Source organism: Pelophylax lessonae, assembly GCF_965119305.1.
Source record: "Pelophylax lessonae genome assembly, chromosome: 11".
In the NCBI taxonomy this organism is placed as follows: Eukaryota; Metazoa; Chordata; class Amphibia; order Anura; family Ranidae; genus Pelophylax; species Pelophylax lessonae.
In genome coordinates this window covers 142,624,899-142,645,635 of record NC_138778.1, presented here as the reverse complement: position 1 = coordinate 142,645,635, position 20,737 = coordinate 142,624,899, and the positions used below count along the sequence as shown (strand labels likewise).

The 20,737-nt window shown below is 42.7% G+C and overlaps 1 protein-coding gene across 4 annotated transcripts in view; it reads left to right on the top strand.

The window, feature by feature from the left end:
• The window catches only part of TMEM94 (transmembrane protein 94), a 168,538-nt gene that overhangs the window by 27,998 nt on the left and 119,803 nt on the right, over window positions 1-20,737 (top strand). For all 4 annotated transcript variants that reach the window (XM_082271725.1, XM_082271724.1, XM_082271723.1 and 1 more), the window contains exon 5: window positions 18,179-18,315. In XM_082271725.1, the coding sequence (XP_082127851.1) occupies window positions 18,179-18,315 (137 nt within the window). The remainder of the gene's footprint in view (window positions 1-18,178; window positions 18,316-20,737) is intronic.

Genomic DNA, 20,737 nt, shown 5'->3' with positions numbered 1-20,737 from the left:
TTAATTGCTATCTTTGCCATGCAACCTGCTTTTCTGTCTGTTTCAATCTGCCATACTATTGCTGTCTGGACTGTGCATGGGGCACAGAACCCTAGCTTCATCTTGCCACTGCAGAAATGGTTTGGTGAACACTTTTTTCCTCAAATTTCGAGGCTGAGCCTTCCTACTGTACACATGCACAGGATTATCTGGCTCAAATGCTGGTCAGCTGAACTCGCTTGTAAGAAATGCTTTGAGTGGTTACCCTTTGAAGGTAAACTGGTCTTTCTTGGATAAGAACTTTAATGAAATTAGAGGGGCTTAAGAGTGCTGTTCTCCAACAAAGGAAAAAGGCTCAGACTTCTACCTGTAGGTCTACTATTTCTGAAGTTAAAAAGGGTTTCTTTCCTCCCAGAAAAACAATACTTTCACAAGAAGACGTGGTCTTTCAAACAAGCCAAGACTGGAGCCAATGCCTCTTTTTAAAGTGATTAATGACCCCTACTTATCTAATTGGAGGAGACTTTTGTTGGCCTACTTTTTCTTCTGGTCCCAGAATATCTCAGATGTATGGGTCCATAGTGGTGTTTCCAGGGGGTAAAACTGGAGTGTCGCATTCTACCTCCTTCCCACTACATCTCCCTGAATTGTCTCTTCCCACATCACAGTGGGTAGATCTGCTTTCTGCTATCCAACAGCTTCAAGCTTCTGGCAGCTACTCGCAGCTATTATCTATGGTCTCAGGATGTGAGATCATAGATAATAGCTGCGAGTAGCTGTCAGACATTATTGCATACACATACGCTGAAACTCTTAAGCGTCATTGCTGTCTGTCTGGCTGGCCACTAGACATGCAGCGCCATTTTAAAAGTTCGGAAAGTAATATTCACTATCCAAAAAATATGATGCAGTGGTACTACTACAGGCGAGTTGTGGAGAAAGCAAAGTTGTGGCATTAGTATCATCTTTATGAGATTGGCTCTACCTATCAAGGAGAGCCATAGCTTATTCCAGATTACATTTTTGCCTTAAACCTAAGAAGAAGTGGCATAATGTTAAGGGTGCAGTATTGCGTAATTGTAGAAGAAATCTAGACAACCAAGTTCTTAAATGTCTCTACAACTGGGACAGGTCAAAACGAAGAGATGGTTGGGGAAAATGCACCATCCAAGGGCAGGAGGGGGGACTTTGTCCAGTTTATGGTCAGACCTGAGTAGTTACCAAAGGAGGCTATCGTGGTCATAACCTCTCTAAGTGAAGCATCTGTATCACCCAGAAATATAAGCATGTCATCGGCATAAGCTTCTCATGAATCTCACCATATTTAAAGTGGGTGTAAACCTGATTCATGAAATTTGACCTAGGCACATACATCTGCAGTATTTTTTTATATATCTCCAAAGCACTAAGTCCAGTAGCTTTCTCCTGCTCAGTTCTTCTGTTATCAGCATGATAACTTCTGACAAGTTCTCCATCAACTAAAATAAAACCAGGCTGAAAACTGAGATAAAACCAGGCTGAATTTTGTATTGGGGTGGGTGCTATAAATAGATTATCAGAGGGCTGGTCTATTTAGAGCACATTCCTTTCCTCCTTTGCTGAGAGGGCGTGTGTGCCTTTCCTTTATTCGGCTGTCACACAGTGTTTACCAACACAACACTCCCAGTGCTGAACAGGAAGAGAACATTTCTAACATGATGTGCACTTTCTAAAGAATATATAATGCAGAAGACAGCAGCTATGCATGTAAAACCTATGTAGGGAGATTTGTTTCATCTGTGTATCATCTGAGGCTGTTCCCTTCACTGGATATACAGTGGGTACGGAAAGTATTCAGACCCCCTTAAATTTTTCACTCTTTGTTATATTGCAGCCATTTGCTAAAATCATTTAGGTTCATTCTTCTTCCTCATGAATGTACACATAGCACCCCATACTGACAGAAAAACACAGAATTGTTGACATTGTTGCAGATTTATTAAAAAAGAAAAACTGAAATATCACATGGTCCTAAGTATTCAGACCCTTTGCTCAGTATTTAGTAGAAGCCCCCTTTTGATCTAATACAGCCAGGAGTCTTTTTGGGAAAGATGCAACAAGTCTTTCACACCTGGATTTGGGGATCCTCTGCCATTCCTCCTTGCAGATCCTCTCCAGTTCTGTCAGGTTGGATGGTAAATGTTGGTGGACAGCCATTTTTAGGTCTCTCCAGAGATGCTCAATTGGGTTTAAGTCAGGGCTCTGGCTGGGCCATTTAAGAACAGTCACGGAGTTGTTGTGAAGCCACTCCTTTGTTATTTTAGCTGTGTGCTTAGGGTCATTGTCTTGTTGGAAGGTAAACCTTTGGCCCAGTCTGAGGTCCAGAGCACTCTGGAGAAGGTTTTTGTCCAGGATATCCCTGTACTTGGCCGCATTCATCTTTCCCTCGATTGCAACCAGTCGTCCTGTCCCTGCAGCTGAAAAACACCCCCACAGCATGATGCTGCCACCACCATGCTTCACTGTTGGGACTGTATTGGACAGGTGATGAGCAGTGCCTGGTTTTCTCCACACATACCGCTTAGAATTAAGGCCAAAAAGTTCTATTTTGGTCTCATCAGACCAGAGAATCTATTTTCTCACCATCTTGGAGTCCTTCAGGTGTTTTTTTAGCAAACTTCATGCGGGCTTTTCATGTGTCTTACACTGAGGAGAGGCTTCCGTCGGGCCACTCTGCCATAAAGCCCCGACTGGTGGAGGGCTGCAGTGATGGTTGACTTTCTACAACTTTCTCCCATCTCCTGACTGCATCTCTGGAGCTCAGCCACAGTGATCTTTGGGTTCTTCTTTACCTCTCTCACCAAGGCTCTTCTCCCCCGATAGCTCAGTTTGGCCGGACGGCCAGTTCTGGTCGTCCCAAACGTCTTCCATTTGAGGATTATGGAGGCCACTGTGCTCTTAGGAACCTTAAGTGTAGCAGAAATCTTTTTGTAACCTTGGCCAGATCTGTGCCTTGCCACAATTCTGTCTCTGAGCTCTTCAGGCAGTTCCTTTGACCTCATGATTCTCATTTGCTCTGACATGCATTGTGATCTGGAAGGTCTTATATAGACAGGTGTGTGGCTTTCCTAATCAAGTCCAATCAGTATAATCAAACACAGCTGGACTCAAATGAAGGTGTAGAATCATCTCAAGGATGATCAGAAGAAATGGAAAGCACCTGAGTTAAAAATATGAGTGTCACAGCGAAGGGTCTGAATACTTAGGACCATGTGATATTTTAGTTTTTCTTTTTTAATAAATCTGCAACAATGTCAACAATTCTGTGTTTTTCTGTCAGTATGGGGTGCTATGTGCACATTCATGAGGAAGAAGAATGAACTTAAATGATATTAGCAAATGGCTGCAATATAACAAAGAGTGAAAAATGTAAGGGGGTCTGAATACTTTCCGTACCCACTGTATGTGAGGGTTTACAGCCACTTTAGCCACTTCAATACTGGGCACTTTTCCTCCTTCCTGCCCAGGCCAATTTATAGCTTTTAGCGCTGTTGAATTTTGAATGACAATTGCGCGGTCATGCAACACTGTACCTAAACCAAACATATGTCATTTTTTCCCCACAAATAGAGCTTTCTTTTGGTGGTATTTGATCACCTCTGCGTTTTTTTCTTTTTTGCTAAACAAATGAAAAATGACCAAAAGTTTGGGAAAAAAAAAAAAAGTTTTTTTTGTTTGTTATACAATTTTGTAAATAGATATGTTTTTTCCTTCACTGATGAGCACTGATGAGGCTGCACTGACAGGCACTGATGGGGTGGCACTAATATGCGGCACTGATAGGTGGCACTGATAGGCGGCACTGATAGGCGGCACTGATGGGCACTGATAGGCAGCACTGATGGGCACTGATAGGCGGCACTGATAGATGGCAATGATGGGCACTGGCGGGCAGCACTGATGGGGAGGGCACTGGCGGGCAGCACTGATGGGGAGGGCACTGGCGGGCTCCCTGAGCCCTGATTGCCATTCCTGGTGGCCATGGTGGGCATCCCTGGGGTCATGCGTGGGCATCCCTATGGTCATGGGTGGGCATCCCTGGTGGATCTAGTGGCACCCCCCCGCCCCCAAGGGTCTGCACTGGTAATCAATGCTCTGACTGGCTGGTACAGGGCCTGTGGGTGGCTGGCTGTCTGGCACCCTGTGCTGCTGCTTCTGCTCTAACCCTAGCTGCTTCTGATGCCACTTCAGGGCATAAGGTGCTACACGCTGTATTCTGAGCCTCTCAAGCCTTGACCTACCTGGTATTATGGTCTGTGGGTGTCATTTGCTATGTTGCCTCTCCCCCTCAGTTGGACTGCTTATGGATGCCCCCGTCATAATCATTTAAAGAAGTCTATTTCCTGTAGGGTATAGTCAGGAGTATAGGATCTTTGAATTGCCAGTAAAATCTGATTTCCTGTAGTACATTGCATATTATTACCTCAATATTGCTTGCTACTGCTGGAGCTAGCCAGTAGAAGGGCTATTTAGGGGATTGCCCCTGCAACCTTTCTATTTGCCAGTGTCCTGTCACCTTGAATGTATACTGCTTATTACCCAGTTGTAATGATTTAAGGAGGCCTATGTCCTGTACTGTATTCCAGGAGAAGAATTTTACTGGTAAATAAAAAAAAAAAAAACTGCGTATTTAGGGTTTGTATATGGGGGGAAAGGGGGGGTTAGACCCTCAGTCAAGTTATTATTGCTATCTATGTCCCCAGTGGAGAGATTCCTCCTCTAATTGTTTTAATGATCATTGTAACTGAAACCAAAAAACCTTCTAAAAAGTAGAGGTAAGGGTAGATATTTCAGCGAGGGCAACTGTATATGAGGGGAATTCCCCTAATTTTGGGAATATTTCCTTTGATATCCTCAATCGGACAAAAAGTAAAGGGAAATCTATGTATCTAAATCCATGCAACAGAGAAGGATAAAAATAAAGTGATAGGTTTTCTCCCTCACATTCACTATCCAAAATTAAGAGGTTTTTTCTATAATTTAAAGCTTAAGTGACATTTAGTGATTGGGTTTATATATACTTTAAAATAATTATTAGTGTGTTTTCCATCTGAATTATAGATGTATAGCTATGCACACAAAGATAAATCGCTATTAATATTTATAAGTAGCACTGCAGAATGTTGATCAAAGGAGTATTTGATTGCCTATAGGGACCAAGAAGGTTTTTTCTTTTTTATTAAATTGGAGGATTTCGCTTACTACACTGTGAGAGTTTTTCCTACTTATCCTTAAAACCACTTTACGACCAGTCACTGTGCCTCTACTGCAACACAGTGGCTCGTTCCCGTCCAGCGGCGTAGACCTACGTCGCTGGACTCCTCCCCTTGTGGGCGGCGCTCGCACGCTGCCGGAGGCTCGCTCCCGCTGTATTCAGTCACAGCGGGAGTCGGGCCAGGGGAGGAGCGGCGGTGATCACCACCGCTCTTCCCCGATCGTCGGGGATCGAGTTTGGAGATCCGCCCGCTTGTGTCTCCTAAGTGACAGACAGTGATAGATTACAGGATTCAGCATAGCTGAACATGTGATCTGTCCCTGTGTCACTCAGTCACCTCCCCCCACACACGTTAGTAAGCACCAGGCATACATTAACCCCTCCCTCTCCAATAATATTAACCCATTCCCTGCCAGTGTAATTTTTACAGTAACAGTGCATATGTATAGCACTGATTACTGTAGTAATGTCACTGGTACCCCCAAAAGTGTCAAAAATGTCAGTCAAGGGTCCGATCTGTCCGCCGCAATGTCGCAGTCCCGCAAAAAAAATCGCAGATCGCCGCCATTACTCGTCAAAAAAAAAAACACCCAAAATGACATAAATCTTTCCCTTTGTAAACGCAATAACTTTTGCGCAAACCAATCAAAATACGCTTATTGCGATTTTTTTTTTTTTACCAAACATAGGTAGCAGAAAACAAATTAGCCAAAAATGAAAAATTTTTTAATTTTTACATTCTTTTTGGGGGAATTTCATATAAAAAAAATGTGAAAAATATTGTTATTTTTTCAAAATTCACGCTGTTTTTTGTTTATAGCGCAAAAAATAAAAATCGCACAGGTGATCAAATACCACCAAAAGAAAGCTCTGTTTGTGGGGAAAAAAAGGACGTACATTTCGTTTGTTTACGGCATCGCACGGCCGCGCAATTGTCAGTTAAAGTCGCACAGTGCCGAATCGCAAAAAGTGGCCCAGACGTAAGACAGCAAAATCCTCCGGTGTTAAAGTGGTTAACTTTGTGGAATCTTTGGAGCGTGGTGTGTGGGGGAGTGTTTTTGGAGATCCAGGGATATCCTGGCATTGATGATATTAAGAGTGCATTTGACTATGCTTTTACTGGTGGTCATATTATCTGGTAAGGTTGCTGTAGTGTTTGGTGAAGTGTTTCTCCCTGTGCCCTGAAGGTCAGCTTGAATTTGTCTGCAAGTTGTTGGAGGTTCTTTATCCACCATTCAAACAATACTTTGTTGCAATCTTTGTTCAATTTTTCTCTTTCATCCATGTCCAGGCCAGGGAGATTAGCTACAGTGCCAAGGGCTGTAAACATATTGACAATGTTGCGCACAGTGGAGACAGGAACATTACGATCTCTGGAGAAGGACTTGTAACCTTGAGATTGTCCATGCTTTTTCACTATTTTTGTTCTCAAATCCTCAGACAGTTGTTTGCTGCTCTTTCTCTTCTCCATGCTTTGTGTGGCACACAGAGACACATAACAGAAAGGTTGAGTCACTCACCATTTGAAATGGTTGCTGGTGTGATTTCTATATTGTCAGCACTTGATACAGGCGAGTTTAGGTATAAATACAGGAGCATCACAAACTTGGAATGCAATTATTTCTTACAATTTTGAGCAGGTGCCAATCATTTTGTCCAGTCCGTTTTTGGAGTTTTGCGTGGAATGTATCAGATTTGGCTTTTTGTTTCTCCACTTTTTTGTGTCCTATCAATGCAAACAAACGTAAGAAACAGAATGCCTAAACATTTTTAATTGCAACAATTTTCTGGGCGAAGTGGTGCATTATCTGACAGAAATGCAGGGGTGCCAATATTTTTGGCCATGACTGTATATTTGGTAATATATAGCGCTGCATGTTCTTTAGGCCTCATGCACACTGGACGTTTTTACAGCGGCTGTTTTTGGCATCAAACGTTTTTTTCTGCAGCCACTAAACCCCTCAGCATGTTCTCCTATGTGTCCATGCACACGCAGGCTGTTATCAGCAGTTTCTGGCTGTAAAAAAATAGTGGGTTTTTAGTGGCGTTTTTCAGCTGTAAAAACGCTTGAATGTCAATAAACGGCAAAAAAAACGCTGCTAACTGGCGTTTTTTGACATTTTTGATTCTGTTGCTTCTTTTAAGCCTTGGTTCTGTTTCGAGGTGTCGCTCATAGAACATAGCCTGGGTTCAGACTGGTGCGTGCTGAACAAACGCACCGCATTCCTGTGCATATCACATGTGATGTTTGTGCGATGCGATTTGAGCCATATATTTTGTATGGCTCAAATTGCATCACCCTTTTTTACTCCACATCTAATCGCATGGGATGGCTGTAAACACAAATACGATGCGATTCTGGCAAGCGCACTGCATTTTGCAATCTGTTTCGGGGCATCGTTCATGGAACATGAAGCCCTGTTGACATTGTGCCAATTTGGCATGTGATTTTTCATGTTGAATCACTTGTCAGATCGGAGGCTATTGCCGACACTGAGGGCGGGTTTGAAATCATTCAGCTGAACATGCACAATTTCAAACTTGCATGTCAGTGCGTCTTCGGGGGCGATTTGACAGACATCTGTACGGGTTCATGCACAGATGTCTATTGAAATTGCCCTGAAGTCGCCAAAAGTAGTGCAGAAACTACTTTTGGGAATTGGTGTGGTGTCGCAAAGTCAGGGTTGCATTAGTTCGGACAGTGACGTTGCTGGCAATAGCCTCTGATTTGTCATGCGATTTGACATGTCAAATCGCATGTCAAATCTGCCCAATGTGAACAGGGGCTTAATGTTCCATGAACTACATCCCAAAACAGATTGCAAAATGCAGTGAGCTTGACAGAATCGCATCACATGGGTGTTCACACCCATGCGATGCGATTTTGATGTGGGGAAAAAAGGGTCCACATTTGCACCAAAATGTTGTAGGACCCTTTTTTCCCCTGCACCTAAATCTTATCGCATGGGCGTCAACACCCATGCGATGCAATTCTGGCAAGCATTGCATTGTGGGAAAGTCAGAGTTACTATAGCGTTGGTGATTTTTTTAGCTAAAAAGTCAAAAACCGCTACTGCTGAAAAACGCCAATGCAAAAAAAGCTAAAAAACACTGAAAAACTCACTACATAGCTACTGGTGTTTTTATAACGTCCTGTGTGTGCATGAGGCCTTATAGTTTGTTTTAGGGTTGGTATCATATCTCTTGGTGCTGGCTGCTGTTATTTTTCATCTACACCTACATGTTTATACCACCTAAAAAATAATAAAATTAGTGATCGACCGATATTGTTTTTTTTTACCGCCGATACCGATATTTTGGTCATCGGATATTGGTATCAGCCGATATTGGCCAATATTTTCGGACATTAAATTTTTTATTTTTTTAATGTCTACAGGTACTGTTGTGGAGGGATCTGGGGGTCTAAAAGACCCCAAACCCCTCCTCTGCACTTAAAAGCATTCGAAACGCCAAGTTTGGCTGTTTTGAATGCTGTAAGTTTTTGAATTTCTCGCCGCCAGTACCCAGAAGTGATGTCATGTCATGACATCCCTTCCGGGTACTTGGCGGCGCCGAATTCAAAGAAATGGAGACCAGGTCAGATGGCGGGTGTGTAGATGGAGACCCGGTCAGACGGCGGCGGTGAAGGCAGGATACCCGGGTCTCCAGGTGGGATAGGAGACCCGGACGAGCCACGGAAGGCGGAGGGGGACGTCCCCTCCCGATCCTTGGAATGACAGCCGAGCGGCTTCTCAGCCGCATCGGTTGTTATTACAAGACAGCCGACTGTCTGCTATGGACGCCGGTACCAGGGTGATGCCTCTAGCTGCAGGCATCATCCCGGTACAAGTACTTTCCCAAAATATCGGCAATATCGGTAAATCAAAAGGCCGATCCTGATATATCGGGGAAAGTGCATATCAGCCCTCGATATATCAGCTTTGCCGATAATCGGTCGATCCCTAAATAAAATGGTTGAAACATTTGTCTACGTACAGGAATATATTAGAAAAATTTACATCAAAAGGTATTTGATTACCAATTCTGTTCGTAATAATGTTCAATCCACAGGGACTGTTAATGTAACCAGTTCTGAAAGGTTTGTTCATACAAAGATATCAAATTCCCCCTTTTTAATCCACTTGGCTCTCTGGCTCCTTTTTTTTCAGTATTTGGAGCCTTGAAAGTTAAGCCCCTTAATTCGGAGAATGGTTTTAAAAAAGGATTAGAATCACTTTGTGCATGTTGAGACATTATCATATGCCCCGCTGATAAGGGGGGTGGTGTGGTACTGTTGGATAAGAAGGATTATGTAAATGAATGCAACACCTATTGTCAGATCATAATACATATGCTCCCTTGGGTAGTAGTCCTACCACTGGGTATAGGTGAGCTTTACAAGAATTAGTTAATAAAGGTTATGACCAACACATATAAATAAAATAAATTCTTACTCTCAGCCAAAAGGAGGTATTAGCAGGGACTGCTGTAACTCAAGTAACCTGGATACTGGGCACAATAAGGCAGGCCCAAGACAGTGCAAATTTCTTTCCTACAACTGGCTGAAATGGTGCCAGCTGATTGGAAAATAACCAATGTTGTACAAATATTTAAAAAAGGGCAGAGCGATATCCCTGGAAATTACAGACCAGTCAGCCTAACATCAAAAGTCTGTAAACTATTGGAGGGGATTAAAAGGGACTATATCCTAGATTTTACCAATGAAAACAGTATCATTAGTAGTAATCAGTTGGATTTATGAAGAATTGTTCTTTCCAGACCAATCTATTAACATTCTTTGAGGAAGTGAGCTGCCATCTAGATAAAGGAAGGCCTGTGGATGTGGTGTATCTGGATTTTGTAAAGGCATTTGATACAGTTCTCCACAAACGCTTACAAACTGAGGTCTTTTGAGCATAGGGTGAGTACCTGGATTGAAAACTGGTTACAGGTGCGTGTCCAAAGGGTAGTGATAAATGGCAAGTACTCTGAATGGTCCGGTGTGGTAAGTGGGATCCCCCAGCGATCTGTTCTGGGGCCAGTTCTGTTAAATTAATTTATAAATGATATAGAGGATAAGATAAATAGCGCAATCTCAGTTTTTGCAGATAATACAAAGCTAAGCAGGGCAAAAAACTTCTGTGCAGGATGTGGAAACCTTACAAGAAGACCCTAAATAAAATAATGGGGTGGGCAAATACATGAAAATGAGGTTTAATGTTGAAAAAAGTAAGGTAGTGCATTTGGGTGCTAAAAATACGAACGTAAGTTACTTGCTAGGTGGAGAACCCCTGGGGGAATCCATAATGGAAAAGGACCTGGTGGTCCTAGTAGATGACTGGCTCAGCAATGCCATGTAATGCCAAACTGTTGCAAGCAAAGCCAACAGAATATTGGCATGCATTAAAAAGGGCTTTTAGTCCAGAGATAAAATGATAATTCTCCCACTCTACAAGACTCTGGTAGGGGCACATCTTTAGTATGCCATCCAGTTCTGGGCTGCGGTCCTCAAGAAGGAAGTGCTGGAACTCGAAAGAGGTCAGAGAAGGGCAACAAAGCTAATTAAGGGACTGGAGGGCCTCAATTGGGGAAAAACTACAAGAGAGACGCTTGAGAAGGGATGTGATAGCGATATACAAATACCTTACTGGTGACTGTAGCATAGGAAAAAAAAATTTCAGTAAAAGGGAGTTTAAAAAGACGTGCAGCCATTCACTGGAATTGGAAGAGAAGTAGTTTAACTGTAATCTGGGTAGAGCATTCTTTACTGTCAGACCAATAAGGATGTGGAATTCTCTTCCACAAGCAGTGGAAGCAGCAGGGAGCGTTGATTGTTTAAAAAAAACAGATGAGCATCCTAACGATCACAACATACAAGGATATACGCTCCCTATTGACATAAACACATACTTAATACCCACTTAACATGACAAGATTGTGCGGAATGTGTTGGATCCTCCAGTGAGACCCACTTTTTTTGTTCTCTTGTTTAGTTTTTATCTTTGCCGTAAATGTGTTACTTGTCAGGTTAATAGTTTTGCTAGTAGGAAAATAACATCATTCCAATCCCAGGCAACTAACAAGCAATAATATTCCATCTTTCATAATCTTTTCCACCAAAAATGTAGTTTACCTTATTTGGTGCCCGTGCGGCATGCAATACATGGGAAGCTTTGTTCGTATGTTGATGGTGCGTCTCAATGACCATGTGGCAAATATAAACTTCACTATGCTAGGTGCCATAACAGGATTCCAGAGGGCACCTTATTCATGGCCATTGATAGATATCTGCCTCATTGCAGAGGGAGCTCTACCAGGAGGGAGATATCTAAACTAGAGGCATGTTGGATATATGACCTCAAAACCTATAGACCACATGGCCTTAAAGTTGACTGGGATGTCAACTGTTTTATTAACAACAATTGAATCCAAGTTTGTCATGCTTTTTTTTCTCCTTTTTTTTTTTCTTTTTGTTTCTTTTTCTGTAAATTTTGTTGTTTTTTTTTGTCATTTTTGTATGCATATGTATATACATATATATATATATACATTTGTATAAGTTGTGATTTTAATAGTATTTTATGTGTTTGAGCATCCCTCTCTCTCATGCTGGCATTTGTCCACTTTAGTCTCCATATATATTTTTGTTAGTACGTAGTATTCGTTACTGGACACAAGACGGCTCTATTAGTTTATTATATGGGTGCCGAGTGATGTTTAATTTTTCTTCCAATTGATTATCTTACAGCTACTAGCATTTTTGTTAAGGTTGCTAAGCAACATAATCATTGTGGTCATGCTAGTTTGAACGTGCATGCTTTGATCCTCCTGGTTTCCGGCAGTGTTAATTTTGGCGTCAAATTTCAATTTTTTTCATAGTCTTTTGACTAAAATGCATTTTTAGTTATAGTCATATTTTAGCCATCTGAGTTGTGTTAGTTGTATTTAGTCTATTAAAATCTCCAGTACGTTTTTAGACTAAAATAATTTAAGTTGACTAAAATGTATTGGGTGTAGTTAAATTGTAAAGCATTATTTAAGCATTTCTCTAGAATTTCCAAGCTCATATACTCCTGTAGTAAAAAAAAATCTGATATGTTATTATTTATGGCGTTAAGGGTTGAACAAACTACACACTCTGGATGGACTGAGGAGGCCTGTAATGCACAGTGAGTTCTCTGTACGGTCTGAGGAGGCCTGTAATGCTGCACAGTGCTCTGGACAATGATTGGAGGAGGCCTGTAATGCACACTGTGCTCTTGACGGTGGTCTGAGGAGGCCTGTAATGCACACTGTGCTCTTGACGGTGGTCTGAGGAGGCTAATGCACACAGTACTCTAGATGATCATCTGAGGAGGCATTTAATGCTGCACAGTGCTAAGAACCAGTGTTAATTTTGGCAGCAAATTTCAATTTAGTTTTAGTCTTAGTCTTAGGACTAAAATGGCATTTTAGTTTTAGTCCCATTTTAGTCTTCTGCAAGTGTTTTAGTTTTAGTCGTATTTAGTACAACGTCCTACATTTTAGTCGACTAAAACTCATTTTAGTCATCTATAATGGAATGGGTGTAGTTCAATTGTAAATTGTAATGCATTATTTAAGCATTTCTCTACAATTTCCAAACTCATTATATACTACTGCTGGTCCTGGAGTGAAAAATCTAATATGTTATTATTTATGGTATTAAGCTTTGAGCATGCACCAGTGTTAATTTTGGCAGCAAATTTCGATTTAGTTTTAGTTATAGTTTTTTGACTAAAATGCCATTTTAGTTTTAGTCATATTTTAGTCTTAAGACTAAAATGCCATTTTAGTTTTAGTCATATTTTAGTCATCTGAATTGTTTTAGTTTTAGTCGACTAAAATTGTGTTAATTTAGTCGACGAAAACGTTTTAGTCGACAAAATTAACACTGCTAAGAACTCCACACCACTAAGCACACTACGGTCCATTCATGGATTTTACAGGCGGAGCTCCAAAGAAACCAGAAGTTCACCTGGGTAAACGTTCCTCCCTCACGTTTTTTGTTCAGCTTTTGTTTGGTGGCAAAAATTCATATTGATTTTCGTCATAGTTTTGGTCAATGCTAAAAATTTGTGGGGTACTCTCGCTTAGTTTTCGTCAGTGGAAAAATGCTGATGATGAAAATGTTTTCGTCAGCGAAATTAAAACTGGTTTCTGGTCCCTATATAAGGATTGTTGCTGCCTTCTGGGCTCTCCCACTGATAACGTCTGCTATAACGAAATGTGTTGAGCTATAGCACAAACTGAGACCCGAAACTGGACTGTTTCCAACCACGAGCGGAGGATTGGATGCTCCAGTAATATATGATAACGCTCATTTTGCCTTTTTACTCCTGTGAGTATTTTTTATCCATTTTAATAAATTGGAGGATTTTACTTACTACACTATGAGAGTTTTTCCTACTCATCTTTAACTTTGTGGACATCTTGGGAGCGAAGTGTGCGGGAGAGTTTTTATAGCAATCCAGGGACATCCCGGCCTTGATATTAAAGCTGAGTTCCACCCAGTGAACGTTTTTTATTTTAAAAATACCCCCGGGACAGTCAGGGCTAGTGCATTCCACAATGGATAGCCTCTGATCTGTCCCGGGTTGCACTTACCTGCAATAAGAAATACTTACCTTGAAAATGTATTGTCCAGCGCTGCCATCTCAGGTGTGGGCAGCTTGAAGCCAGCGCGATCCTCTTCTGTATCCTCTTCCGTCTTCTTCGGTCCCACGTTGTACTGCGCCGGCCCCGCCGTCACTTCCGGTGCTGCAGCGTCATCCCTGCACAGCTTCTGGGCATGCCCAGAAGCTGTTTTGCAAGGTATGACGCGCCTACACCGGAACTGACGTCGGGGCCGGTGCAGGCGCATTGATTCCTGGGAGCGGTGACGTTCAGCTCCCAGGAATCATTGCAAAGCGGAAGTGACGGCGCGGGCCTCGGCTGAGGAAGGAGGAAGTGGATGGTAAGGTAAGTATATTTTCTTCTAAACTAGGTAAGTAAAAAAAAAAAATAAATTGCGATTATCCATTTGTTTTTCAGGTGACCCGGAGCGAGAAGATGGAGGTAAGTATAATTTTAGGGTGGAACTCCACTTTAAGAGCGCATTTGACCATGCTTTTACTGGGGGTCATAATATCCGGTAAGATTGATCTGCACACAACGTGGTGTTCGTTGAAGTCTTTCTTGCCTTTTTTTGGTTGGTGGAAGTATTATCTGGAGGGTTCCATTGCTCTCAGCCCAGGAGCAATATTGATGTATGCGTGAACTATTCATATACCTTTTTGGGACTTTTGTGTTTGATGGACTCTTTTTCTATGCTTTTTACATGTCACTATTCTATATTTTTTTATTATTGAATTCATGGCAGAGTTCTTGGTGTTTGCACACTTTTTTTTTCTAATTATTTTTTACATTTTATTTCAAAGAGTTGTCCCGTAGTCACTACTTTGTTATCTTGGCAGTGTGCTTAAGGTGGTTGTCCTGTTGGAAGATAAACCTTCGACCCAGTCTGAGGTCCAGAGCGCTCTGGAGCAGCTTTTCATCAGGGATGTCTCTGTACATTGCTGCATTCATCTTTCCCTCGATCCTGACTAGTCTCCCAGTTCCTGCCTCTGAAAAACATCGAACAGCATATGATGCTGCCACCACCATGCTTCACTTTAGGGATGGTATTGGCCAGGTGATAAGCGGTGCCTGGTTTCCTACAGATATGACGCTTCTCATTTAGGCCAAAGAGTTCAATCTTTTCTCATCTGACCAGAGAATTTTGTTTCCCATGGCCCGAGAGTCCTTCAGGTGTCTTTTGGCAAACTCCAGGTGGGCTGTCATGTATATTTTACTGAGGAGTGGCTGCCGCCTGGCCACTCTGCAATACAGGCCTGATTGGTGGAGTGCTGCAGAGATGGTTGTTCTTCTGGAAGGTTCTCCTCACTCCACAGAGAAAGGCTGGAGCTCTGTCAGAGTGACCATCGGGTTCTTGGTCACCTCCATGACTAAGGCCTACTCCCCCGATCGCACAGTTTAGCTGTGCAGCCCGCTCTAGGAAGAGTCCTGGTGGTTCCAAACTTCTGCTATTTACGGATGATGGAGGCCACTGTGCTCATTGGGACCATTAATGTGTTAGAAATGTTTCTGTACCCTTCCCAACATCTGTGCCTCAAAACAGTCCTGTCTCCGAGGATCACAGACAATTCCTTGGACTTCATGGCTTGGTTTGTGCTCTGACATGTACTGTTGACTGTGGGACCTTATATAGACAGGTGTGTGCCTTTCCAAATCATGTCCAATCAACTGAATTTACCACAGGTGGACTCCAATCAAGTTGTAGAAACATCTTAATGGTGATCAGTAGAAACAGGATGCACCTGAGCTTAATTTTGATTGTCATGACAAAGGCTGTGAATACCTATGTACATGTGTTTTTTTTTTTTTTATATATATAAATTTGCAAAGATTTCTGACAAACTTCTTTCATGTTGTCATTATGGGGTAATGTTTGTAGAATTTTGAGGAAAATAATGAATTTAATCCATTTTGGAAAAAGGCTGTAACTTAACAAAATGTGGAAAAAGTGAAGCGTTGTGAACACTTTACAGATACACTATAAGTTGAAGTGACTTGCTGTAACTGATTAATAAGTGTAAGCTGGAGTTTGGCTTTCATTTTTTAGTATATCTAAATCTGCGAGTACATTTGACACTACCCACCCCTCCAGGCTGACAGTGCTGCTGTCTGCTGTGCCTCCTGTGCTTCTTCATCCAATACTGGAGGTGTGTCACTGGCCAGATCACCAGGTGAAAACAGAGAAAAAAAGCCTAAAATTAGAAAACTAATGCAGCCACCACATCTAATGATTAGTAAGGTGTAATATATTATATTTTGGCTTTTGGATTTAATGCTGCTTTAATTTTTAAAAGCGTTGTGAAAATCAAATAATTTTTTCTTTTAAACTTACATGTTTAATATTTTCTTCCCGGGTTCCCAGAGGCATAGTTGACATAGCCAAGGCCTTACAGATGCCCTCTGGGAAGGCCACATTCTGAATGCTTTAGGGAACTCACACCAGGTCTATTGCATGTGCCATATGAGATCCAGGGCTGCTTGTTATAGAAGTATAATGGACCACATCAGATCTCTTACGATTTATGTGATCTGGGGTGGTCTATTATTGAAGTATAAAAAGCCGTGCAAGATCTCCTATGGCGAATGCGCAAAATTCTCCTGGAAGGGAATGATTCAATCACTCCCCCCAGATAGTAATACCCATTTATTACCTCCCATCTAAGCCTGATGAACAGACTAGGAAAGATGCTACATATGAACAATGTCAAAGTTAACACAGATTTAAAGATAAGCATCCAACAATTTTTAACTTGCAGAATTTGCATGAAAGCGATTGTAAAGTCTCGTTTTTTGTTTTTTTTTCCCCCCTATAAAAATAACAAACATGTTATACTTGCCTCCTCTGTGAAGTTGGTTTTGCACAGAGTGGCCCTGGTCCTCTTCTCAGGTCCCTCTTCTATGCTCCTGGTTTTTCCCTCCTGTTGAGTACTACCACAGCAAATAGCTTGCTATGGGGGCACCCGAGCCGAGTCACAGCTCCCTGTGCCCATTCAGATACGGAGCCCCCTCCTGATTGGCTAGCTGACTTTAATTGACAGCAGCAGCAGCTGCCAGTGGTGCCGCTGCTGTGTCTCAGCCAATCAGGAGGGAGAATCTCGAACGGCTGAGACACTCGTGGACATCACTGGTCAAAAAGGGATCTCAGGTAAGTATTAGGGGGGCCGGGGGGGGGGGGGCTGCTGCACACAGAAGGCTTTTTATTCTAATGCATAGAATGCATTAAGATAAAAAAAACCTTCTAACTTTACAACTCCTTTAAAGCGGAGTTCCGGGCACAAAAACAGTTTTTCAATGAACATACCCCCGGGACAGTCAGGGCTAGTACATTCCACAATGGCTAGCCTCTGATCTGTCCCGGGTTGCACTTACCTGCAAGAAGAAATACTCACTTATAAAATTTCTTCTCCAGTGTTGCCATCTCTGCTGTGGGCAGCTGAAGCCGGCGCGATCCTCTTCTGCGTCCTCTTCCGTGTCTTCTTCTCCCAGAATGCGCCTGCACCGGCCCCTCTCGTCACTTCCGGTGCGGCGCCGCATTCCTAAACAGCTTCTGGGCATGCCCCGGAAGTGAGGAGCGGGGCCGGTGCCGTCGCATTGATTCCTGGGAGCGATGACGTTCAGCTCCCAGGAATCATTGCAAACCGGAATTGACGGCGCGGGCCATGGCCACAGAGGGAGGAAGTGGAGAATAGGTGAGTATTTCTTTCTACGAATACAAGGTGAATAAAAAAAAAAAAAATAACCCTAACTATCCAATTCCTTTTCAGGTGAAGAAGAGCCAGCGGATGGGCACAAAATCGATTATGTCGATTTTGTGCCTGGAACTCCGCTTTAAGAAAATATATTTTAGTTTTCTTTAAACATTTGGTTGACCCTCAAAACAAAACTTCTTGTATCAACATTCTATTTGTTACGTAGTCCTGCTGGTAAATGTGTGTATGTAGTTTCTGATTTATGCTCAGGGGCCCATTTATAAAGGTATGTACAAGGATTGCTGGTCTCAAAGCTAGTACCAATTTTCACTCCAACCCAGGTTCCTATTGGAAAAAAGTGCAAAGTAAAAATATAAGAAAAAAAAAAAAACTGGGCCATCTAGAAGAAAACTACTCTAGCTTCCTTCTATGGAGTGCTGTGAATGGATGATTAAAAAGCAGCAGGAAATCCAAGTTTGAGCATTTGTGCGAATGAGTACAAACATTGCCAAAGTGGTTTTAAAAAAAACTGTTGTAAACCGTATTTACCCTGTAAAAGCATTTACGCTACCAATCTGGACCTTTAAAGCCCGTCTTTCATGTCTTCATTTTTTCCCTTTAGTGTGGGATCAGAAGTGGGAAATGCATGCGCCCTATTTCTATTACTTGCCCTGGATCTCTTCTTGATGAGGCGACAAGAACTGCTCAGACAGCAAGAGGTGGAAGGCAGAGTACAGAGGATCATCACGCAGATTGATGGTATGTGACCTACTTTATTGGTATGCATATATAGGAATATACAGAAAGGTCATCCAGCTTTAGTAACAAGCAGAACATTGGCAGGGTGGGAAAACAACACATTGCATACATTCTGGTGTATTTCATTTTGCCAGTATTTGTTTTTTTGCCACATACTTGCTCTCTACACAAGCAATATTCATTTGTATAGAATATGTGTTGCAGGTAATTGGGTAGTGTAGTCATATACAGTATTGTGGTGGCTAAGAAAATCTGTTGAGATACGAGGGTTCCAGCTGTGGCTCTAGTACTTCTGCTCCAGCAGGTTCCTTCCAGGACCAGTCCCCCAACTGCTGCCTCTGTAAACTGTGACCATCTGTGGTCACACTCCAGCCTCCTCAGCATACAATACAGGGTTATTGTCTCTGTATTGTACCTGATGATACTAAGGCTCTGTCCCCAGACTGGAGCTTCAGGTGGAGAAGGAGAGTGCTGGAGCCGTCCAGAGCAGGGTGTAAGGTAGGTAAAGTTGCTTGTATAGTAACCCCTAGGCAAAATGAACATTACTATGTGTTAAGGCGTGCTGTATTGTCATCAGCCTATTGATTTTCAAAGAGCTAGAGGAGTATCTTAAAAGCCAAATCCAAAAAAGTGGAAAAATCCACCCTTGCAGTGGGTCCACCCTTTACTGCAACCTCATTGAAAATCAGTGGGCTGCCTCTATGCAGCATGCCTTAACACATGGTAATGCGTTTCATATAAAAGCTGAAAAGGAAAGCCGCTCAGGTGAGACAAAGCACTCCGGTGATGATCGGATCCGCCATCCAAAACTCTGTAAAACAAAAAGAAAAATGGACCGCACTCAGGAGTAAATGAAATTTGAAGTATCCTTTATTCCTCATGACGGATCAATACAGACAGTGCATCATCGGGACATGCGGCAGGTTGACGCGTTTCACGATACAGAGGATCGCTTACTCATAACCACGTTATGAGTAATCGATCCTCTGTATCGTGAAACGCGTCAACCTGTTGCATGTCCCGATGATGCACTGTCTGTTACTTCTAATGTCATTTACTCCTGAGTGCGGTCCATTTTTCTTTTGGTTTAATACGTTTCATATACCAGTGAATAGTGTTAATAGGGCCTAAGGCCAGCCATACAGGGAGCAAATTTCTTTTCTGCAGCCCAAAGCAAGACATTTTCTCAATTTCCCCATAAACACAGATGCAGGAATCCCACCTGCCGGGCCCTCTGTCTTCTCCCGGTGGGGGTGGCGAAGGAAGCTGTCCCCACCGGGAGAAGACAGTTTTGATTGCTAGCAGCTATAGCAGCCGCTAGTGGCTATCACAGGTAAAACTTGGCATGCTGGTTGTACCCAAGTTGATCGATCCATCAACTTGGTACATTTAGCCTGCCCTTACATGGTTTGAATCATGGCTGGTTCCTGCAGAGATTCTAAACCCTGTATGGCCTGTCTTAGTGTTAGAGAGGCAGAAAGTGTTAGTATTAGATGGTACTTGGGAGGAAGCAAGGGTGTTGTAGGTAAATTGATATAAGCAGAAAGAATAAGCCCTTAAGCTGGGTACACACTGGCTGAATATCGGCCAGTGCAGCAGTACACACTGTCAGAATACATAGACACAGCAGAGGAGATCGCTGCATCAACATCGCTTGTGTTGATGCAGCAATCTGTCAGGTTTTTTTTTGTTCAACCAACTGGTTGAATGAAAAGAACCTGAGTGTGTACCCAGCTTTAAAGAGGAAGTAAACCCTCCTCTACAACTTGTACCTATAGGTAAGCCTATATTAAGGCTTACCTATAGGTGCTGTAAATATCTCCTAAAAATGCACCGTTTAGGAGATATTTACCTTACATGCAGCCAGTGACGTCACTGGCGCATGCGCTCTGAAGGAACGGCCGATGGTGCCGTTTCTTCAGAGCCCCGTGCCGTGACCGTCGGCTCCCGTGCGGGGGAGTGACGTCACCGCGGCTCCGGCCAATCAGATGGCCGGATGCCGCGATCCCAGAAGACGGGCGACTGGACATGTCGCCCATCATACAGGTAAGCGGGCGGCACGGTGGGGGCTCGTTCTTGGGTAAGTATTTCATAATGAGCTAGTATGCGATACATACTAGCTCATTATGGGTTTCTCTTTCAGGTTGCAGCAAAAAAAAAAAAAAAAGTTTCATGGGTTTACAACCTCTTTAATATTCTACTAGCACTGGAAGTGTGCTCAGAGCGAGTGACTGACAGATCTGATTACTCATCTAGTACCTCACTGTCCATTATCTGGAGAGTAAAGCTCCATACACATGGGCCGAATGTCGGGCAGCATTGACCGGTTAAAAAAAAAACCCGAAGGGGCATGACCGAAAAAGGTCTGCCGACCGGCTGCCTCCCTCAGCCAATAGCTGAGAGTATTGACCAGAGTGTTCAG